We start from the raw sequence: 8732 nt of genomic DNA on the forward strand, positions 1-8732 counted from the left end.
ATATATATCGCCACTTGCTTACTCAGCAAAAATGCCAGTGAATGTACTTCTACAGTGTTCATAGGCGTAGAAATACGTCCATGCAATATGTATAATAGATCAACATAGACTCAACATCTGATGTAAAAACTGTTTCGTTGACCGAGAGTAAATTAGAACTTAAGACCGGATTGTTAACCTGGCTTATTGGTGTATGAGCGTTAATACATGCAAGCACCGTGTGACAGGTCCTGTGTGTACAGATGGTCCGAACGTGAGCTTGAATAAGACTGAAGCTATCTATTTGTGGACGTGACTTTCTCAGTATGCTAGTTAATGAGAACAAACTGACTTATTTTTTCACATTCCCTTTCTTCTTCTTCTTCTTCTTCTTCTTCTTCTTCTTCTTCTTCTTCTTCTCTCTCTCTCTCTCTCTCTCTCTCTCCCTCTCTCTCCCTCTCCCTCTCACCCCTCTCTGTCTATTTCCATCTGTTTGGAGACAAAGGGCCATGAGCCAGCTTCAGCCTGGGACCCTGCTGGTGAAGTAGGCAGGCATAATGTGGTCCATCCCGGGGGCCACATTTCAACACATGGATCTGCCTTTGTGTCTTACTGCTAGTGTAACACACACACACACACACACACACACACACACCTCTGATGGCTATGAAGAGGATGAGAAAAAGGGGAGGGTGGAGAGTACTCTGAGAGGGTGGAGGTGGTGGGTGTTGGAGGGGGGGGGTTGAAGGCATTGAAGACCATACACACTTATAATGAAGGTGCAGAGTGAGGAGAAGGGGGAGTGCAAGGGAGAACACTAACTAGCCCCCTCTCACCCTGAGATGCTTTTCCCAGGCCTGTGGACATATGGCTTCTTGTTGTCATGTTTTCTCCTCTAGCCAGAAGACAAGACGCTTCTCCTTGGAACAAAGGAGGATGTGTGTGTCCGTGTGTGTGCGTGTGTGTGTGTGTGTGTGTGTGTGTGTGCACGTGTGTGTCCCATTTCAGGTTTTTGCAAAAGTCCACCTGAATGATGAGAAAGCACGCTCCCAAAAAGGGGACAATGGTGATTATGATTCTGGGCCCGTCTGTACACTTTCTGACATATGGTCACTTGTAGGCCTTTGCCATTACATAATCCATGGTGAAAAGAGGAGCAATATGGCTCTTTCACACACACACACGCGCACACACACACACACACACACACACACAAACACACACAAACACACACACACTCATGCTGGCTACACTGGCAGCCTGTGTCTACCCACAGCAGTCCTACAACTGGTAGGGGCTTTGGGCTGGAAAACACAGAGGAGTTGTGATGCAGCAGAAATAGCAGATGTAGGGACTGGTCACATGACCAAATAAAGCCCTGCACAGGAGTATTAACATTTAAAAAGGAAAGCTCTTGAGTGGTGATCGAGTTACAGCCCAAGCTGAGAGCCTGGAGTTTATGAAGCAAAAATTAAAACACCTGAGTTTTTGTGATTACTGTTCACATTCCGTCTTTTACAGATTGTTAGACATCTGTCAGACAACATGATAATGAACACAATTAATTGTAATGGCATCCATTTAGAGTGTATCATGACAAGGAACGCAGAACACATAGGGTTATGTCATAAACACCAAAATGAATACATTTGTTTGTTCAGGCTAGACCTAGCATTTGTTTTTTGAGGATTCATCCATTCTATGGTAATCTAGAAAAAAAAAAGTTTATTCTTCTTTATTTCATAACATTGCTAGAAAGATCAAGTCTTTCATGTTCTTTCTTGAAAAGACCGTGTCTAGTAGTTGGCATAATTTGGGCCATATAAATTAAGAGAAATGTAAGATTCTCAGGTTAGAAACATTGTTAAAACCTAAGCATTTCAATGGGCTATGTGTCTACTTACTGAAATGTTCTTTCCCAGAACTTTGCTACTTTCTTTTATGAAAAATGTGGACATGTTGGATAGGTCAAAATTTGATCTATTACCCTATTAAGCAAAAACAACATATCTTAATATATGATGAGTCAATAAAAGCATTGCTTTAGAATGTTCTTGAGGTGGAAATCGAGCTGCTGCCCCTGACATTGCAATGCAGTGAAACGTGGCTAATTCAGCCCTCGGGAAAACATTGCGTCTATATTTAAATCTATGCTGCTAAAAGCGTATAATGCCTTTAATTACAAGAGAAGCGCTTTCAAATCCTCTAGCGTGTGTGCGTACTCGCTCGCACAAGTAAATAAGCGCATTGTTACAAAACAAAGAACTGCAAAAGAATTTGACTACTGAATCAGGCGTGATAGTTTGAACTTCAGTATCGGCACTCTGCAAATAATGCACACGCAAGCATTTGAAATTGAGCTTACACAAGCTTTTGCAAGTGAAAACATGAATCCAATGGAATATAGCTATTTAAACACGCATCATTACAGCAATGGCAGCTGTGAACTTAATATGGTCACGTGTAAAGGCCTACTACTAACAGCTATGCGCACATCATTATTTGTTCTAGGTCATGAACTTGCTTTGTCATTCGTAAATGTGGTTCAACTCTTAGGTCTGGCCAAAACAGGGCTACAGAGTGTGATACTTTCTTCCTTCTCGATGACATTCTCGTTGCTCAATACATCAAAAATACTTGTGGACCTTTATATTTGAAAAGCGAAGCTCAGAATTTGCCCGTCTACGTTTTATATAGATGTAATACTTACATAATGGCCGTATTTTTACTATATAATACGTTCATGTAATTCTTATTTTTAAATATTATATTAGGATAGATGAAACAAGGCTCTTTCCTACACATAAATTTCCATCTTGCTTTCTCCCTCTCAGTCTGTTTCCCACGGGAGGTGCCAGACGGCCAGTAATTTGGTTGTCTTGGCTCGTCTGGAGTAACACCTGCCCCCTCTCTGGGGAAATGGCCTTTCAGCCAAGAGGGAGGACGAGTAGCAAACACTTGCCGGGCAAAAATCTCACTCCTAAAGCTAACCACGCTGACTGACCACTCCGCGTCCGTATTATCATTCTGCGTTTTCAGTTATGCAATAAACCACTATCTCCCCAAAACACGACTACGACTGCTAGTACAAATAGCTTACGTTTTGTTATTTGGAATGATCGGTGATAACTGACAACATGAAACAACGTGAATACATACGTTATATTCCCCAGAAATCGTAAATACATATGGGCCCTGTATTCATAATGCAAGATCAAGTGAAATGAGCAACGATCTCCAGCCCCTTAGTTTGGTCAACAAGCTGTTCAAACGTCAGAACACAGCACGGGCGCCATAATTTCTCGTTTGTAAACACGAAAAGACATAAGACGTTTCGCAGTTTCTGTTATTTTTGTTTTATTTCAAAAAACAACTCACCAGTAAAATATGAAAAATGCCTTTGTTAAAAACCAGCAGTCACGGCAACTCTACTACAAAATATGTGCATAACGCAACAAGGGCACGACCCTGAAAAGACAAGAATTCTTTGGATAGCAGATATGTTTTCCCCGACTATAAAATAACTTATTGTATTATCCGTATCAGTGCGTTTATGAATGCACAAATAAAACGTTTCGAACGGCGACACGTAAACACCAAAAACAAAACGGATCACGTCTTATGTCATATTTGGTCATATCAGAAAGTGTGTTCTTAACTTCCTCTACCGTTTCATAAGTCATATATCATTTCGTAGGCCCGACCATAAAGGGGATTACTGTTGGCAAATTTGATTTTATGTTACTCATTAATGTATTTCAGGACCACCTGTAAATTTTTCTTCTCGTTAACAAGACATTCTCTTCAAATGGCCACGATTAGATAGCAGCCTCAAGGGTTTAACACCAGTCTTAGCTTCTTCAGCAGGCTTTCATATCTAATGAAGAATAGACTTATGAAGAAATCAGTTTTCAGAATAGCCTAGCTCTAATTTAATCACAAAAAATAAATATAATATATAAATAAACACCGAAAAGTGCAGTTCATTTCTTCTTCATGAAGGTTAAATGCCACAGTCTAACACATAGTAACGCTGTTTATGCAGTAGCCTACATACAAACACCCAACATACTGTACACTTATCTAAAACATCTTTTTTTAAAAAACAAATAATAAAAGACTGACGAAAAAACTTCATAACAAACAAACAAACAAACAAACAAACAAATAAATAAATAAATAAATAAATAAATAAATAAATAAATAAATAGTTAGATAAATAAATAAAATGATAGTTAAGGTCACAATGTTATATTTTAAGCGGCACTTACGTATACGTATTTATTTTTTTTCTCCTGATTGGAAAACTACTTGCTAGATCTACAGAGCAGCTAATCGGATGGGGGAGCGCTTATCTGGTTTCTTTATGTTTCAGTGCAACTGGTGATCTTTAGCTCGCACTCTCCAGTTACAAAATGTGGTGTTTGTACCACTGTGGTCGTATAGAACTGCCACAATGGAGGCTATTCGAATTATTTTAAAGTCCCTTCTGACTTTATTGCATCTCTTATTCAACATATAGCCTACAGAAGGGACCACAGTCTTTTAAATGGTTTACAACTCTTGGAGTACTCACCATGGATAAAGGGGATAATATAGACGCTCTAAGTTGAAAACGAAGTCATTAAAGTTATTAGACTAATACCTAAAGTCTGACGAACACTTGGGTGATAGCTATGAGGTGGTATAAATCCCCCTCTCCCCTAACAACTCTGCATTAAATAATGCGGAGTTATGACTTTATACCACAGACTGCAAAATAATGATGCCATGTAGGTGGTTTAAAAACTGACCCTCATTTGTCCTTGGGGTCGTTTGCTAAACGTCCAGAACATGGTTTAGATATGAGATGTAACAAATCGCTAGTCTTAGAATTTCGATCTTGGAAAGCTTCTTGTCAGGGGGTAAGGTAGGCAGAAGTTTCCTCAGTTCGCCGAAGGCAACGTTGAAGGCTTCGACTCGAATCCTCTCTCGCGTGGCATGCGCCGACCGGTACTTGGCCGTTGCGCGCCGGCGTCTTCTCTTTTCCTCTCTGGTAAGGGCCTGCGGAGCCAGCGACTTCGTCTTCCCCTCTCCCTCCGTCGGTTCGTCCGAAATGCAGCTAACCTTGATATCGTTGAGCATAGTCTCGGCGTCGGACTGGCTCCATGGGAGATCAGGATCAGTTTGGTCTGGGCTCAGCATCATTTTCAGTCGGCAGCTTTCCCGGAAATTAGTTCCACAGGACCTGAAATAACACCACCACCAATGTCACTCCACGTAATCTATACATTAGGAAGACATAAAGCGAGTTCTGTTTGGTTTCTTTGTTTTCGGCTGTCAGAACAAATGCTCGGAAAAGGTTCGTTTTTGTTGTTTTCTTATTATCCCCACAGGCAACACTAAGGAAAGTTACTGATTAAGTGAGATAAAATGAGGCTACATACACACGGGTTCATGTCTAAAATAGATTTTTTTTAGGGTTCTGTCTTTGAAGTTTATCAAAAAGCAAAATAAGCGGAACTTAAAATTTCCCGGTATTTTATGCAGCTAAAAACTAGAAAACAAATCGCCTGTTTGGTTTATATCTGTATCTCCCTATTTGCCAATTCATTTAATGTGAGTAAATAAAAAACATACAGAGTTGTTGCTTTAAGAGGTTTTGTAATAAACTAGCCGAGATTATAATATGTTTTAGACCCCTCAACCCATTTCCCCATATATGCTATAGCGTTCAAGTCTGCACAAAATTAGTGCAAATATGATAATTTTCGAGTCATGTTTCGTAATTAAAATCATCCATCTGTCACGCTATAACGTTTGGCGCGTGCTGCCTGACAGGACAAAACGGAACAAGAATAAAAAGAGGTGCAAAAGGTTAACATCTGCTGTTGGAACTTCGGGTTTGGATCAACATTGGATCAACATAAATTTTCCTCGTTAGTGTGCATACGGTTTAAAATGCAAAACCCCTTCAAAATTAAATTGCATTTAATAAAGCCACGTTGAGGCTGCACGATTCACAAACCATAAATAAGCTCTAATTAAAGTGCAGTGCTTAAAGCAACAGTTACACAAAGAGATTTTTGGAATAACTAGCAAACACCTCTAGGTATAAAAGAATGCATGAACTAGCCAATTGAATTTTAAATTAATTTTCTTACAATAGCCTAGTCTATTATATGTCAGGAAAGTTTATTTCCATTGAGTTATTCAGCAAAGTTGATTAAATTCTAAACCGTATATGCATTATATATTTAGAAACATCTAACAAACCGTAATATGCTGTCAGGTCCAAAAAAAGTAGAACCCTAATGTCCTTGAACTGTTCACTCCAACTCTTTCCACTAATCGTGTGCGTTTCCGTGGGTTCTTTCACGAATCATCCTTCTTGCACATTAGAGATTACTTCATTCACCCTACTTACGAATAAACGTATCAAACCAGACAAAACGATCGAAATGTTTCTTGTGGTTTTTCTCGAACTGTATTGTATTTCGAATTGCAGCAGCAAGCAATTTTAGACAATGCAGTGTATATTTTTTCTGAAGAATAATACATGAGTTGCCTCTTGGAGATAAAAATCTTGAAGAGGTGATGTCTCTTGACCCCTGGCTTCAGACAATAGAGATGGCAGTGCAGATAAGATTATAAAGAAAGTGCAAAAATGTTGCCAGTCCTCCTGAATGAGACGGCAATTACAAGAACAACGTGCCGATAAGGTATACAGTCCTTAAATCGAAAAGCATTTCTGATTAATTTTCACGTCCTTTCTGTTTAACAATCACTGTCGTGTCCGGTTTTGGAAACGCTGAGATCAGACAAAATAATACTTCCTAGTGAACGCTCTCTGGAATGACGGGGAGATGGAATATATTTGTGGGGTGGTATTGTCTAACACCGCCCCTTCCAACATCACACCTCCCTCTTTCGCCCACCCATATCCCCCCCACCCCTCGAAGGACCATGGAGCAGGATAGACCGATAAAAAAAAAGCAAAACAAAACAAAACAAAACAAAAAAACCCCAGAAGATGCTACTTCAACTAAGCTTTATGTTTCTATAGATGAATTTATAGACTACTGAGAAAAAGTCAAATCCGGAAACATAATTGAAACTTAGGTCGCAATTTGATATCAGTAACAGTATTAAAGATAACTTTGCGAAGATATTTGTAATATAGGCTATTTAGGTCTGTCGGTTTCTCTCGTTTAGTTTAAATGTAGATCGTTGTTTGTTTGTTTTTTTTTTTAGCACAGAGCACATTGAATATGTCTGTCTCTTGCTCCGTTCTTTTTCAAAAAGTTTAATTATGAATATTTACATCACATCTCAATATACATATAAACTTAGCTAAAATAAGTTCACGGCCCTCATTATTATTTTCTTCGTTTGTATTTATTGATTGTTTTAACTGAATTACTCTTCACAGACATTGCAAAAACATTAGCTAAAAGTCTGGCAAAAATGTAAGTTAATCTTTCACACAACGTTATTTAGACATCAGAGCAGCCTATTCGCCAAAAAGAGCATCCCAAGCATACTGTTGTGCGGTGTGGGTACCCTCCCCATCAGATCATGGAGCAGACCGTCAAACTGTAGGAATTAAAGCGAAACGTCAGTCAAGGGGAACCGGTGACAGACAAGAATAGCGGCAGGGCTGTTACCTTATAGTCCAGTTGATGTTAGAATGTTCCTTCTGAATCTACTGAGCAAGGGAAATTCATCGGTGAGGTCTAGGCTCAGTACTGCTCCTTACACCATGGAAACAGACAAATAAAGCATTCAAAAGTTCCCAGTTTTTAGACATATTTTATTTTTAATAATATTTCGCCTATAACAAAGCCAACTTTATTTTTATAACGGTTACTGCTTTGAAACACCATTTTAGTGGCTTTTGTAAACAACATAACAAAAGCAAACAGTCTCTAAAAGGTCTCCAAACAGTCTCTAAATGGTCTTGAATATCCTGAGGGTCCAAACAGACTTTTTAATCATTTTTTTTCCTGAAAGTGTTCAGCTGCTCTTCTAGAGCTCTCCACTCTCAAAGCATTCTGCATTAGCGAGTCAGTGTGGCAGTCCCTGCATAGGGCGCTCCTGGCACATGCCCCGCTCCCTGGCAGCCGTTGGATCAGTAACGTGACCCCAGCATCATCCTGCTCCACGCCCCGCCTGAGGAGAGCAGTAGGGCCAGGTCAAGGCTGCATGCGTGGGTTCGTCTGTCTGCGGTGGGCAACGGGGAGGGTGTCACGGCGGCCGACCGTGCCTAACGAGCTGATTAAAATGATGAGGGAGGTTCCACTGAGTCGCCATGGCCCAGAGCCACAGCGTGGCAAGCGGGGTGGTGGTAAGTTGGGGTGAAGACAGAAGGGGACTGGCTGCTGGCTGCAACTGTGGAGGGTGGAGGGGTGTAGGCCCCAGGGCTGGGGGTGAAGAAGAAGTGCAGAGAGGGTTCAAACGAAGGAGGGAAGGAGCAATCGATCGACAAGACACCCTCAAGCCTCGTGACCAGGGAGAGAGACACAAGGAGAGAGTGTGTGTGTGTATGTGTGAGTGTGTGTGCGTGTGTGTGTGTGTGTGTGGGGGGGGGGGTATTTGTGTGTGTGCTGTATCTGAAACATGTCAGGGAAGAGGAACAACCCTGCTCTGACGGGGAGCACATTTGGGGTCATCCTAATTGTGTCGTGTCAGTAGGGGCAAACAGGAGCCCTCTATGTTAAGATTCCAACTGCAGGTGACATGTGTCTGAGTGGAGCAATTACAGTTCACAAGTT

The 8732-nt window shown here is 40.7% G+C and overlaps 1 protein-coding gene across 1 annotated transcript; it reads right to left on the reverse strand.

Moving 5' to 3' along the window:
* Positions 1-3331: 3331 nt before the first annotated feature.
* On the reverse strand, positions 3332-6768 carry LOC113580356 (helix-loop-helix protein 2-like). Its single transcript, XM_027014859.3, has 2 exons — positions 6235-6768; positions 3332-5206 (listed from the first exon to the last, which is right to left on the reverse strand). Exon 2 carries the CDS (start codon positions 5164-5166, stop codon positions 4798-4800), a length of 369 nt encoding a protein of 122 aa, XP_026870660.1. The 5' UTR covers positions 5167-5206; positions 6235-6768; the 3' UTR covers positions 3332-4797.
* Between the last annotated feature and the right edge of the window lie 1964 nt (positions 6769-8732).

Source organism: Electrophorus electricus, chromosome 18 (assembly GCF_041902795.1).
Source record: "Electrophorus electricus isolate QZ-2024a chromosome 18, ASM4190279v1, whole genome shotgun sequence".
Lineage (NCBI taxonomy): Eukaryota > Metazoa > Chordata > Actinopteri > Gymnotiformes > Gymnotidae > Electrophorus > Electrophorus electricus.

Coding starts and splice junctions, on each gene's coding strand:
- LOC113580356 (XM_027014859.3), bottom strand. CDS start 5,166: ATGATGCTGAGCCCAGACCAAACTGATCCTGATCTCCCATGGAGCCAG.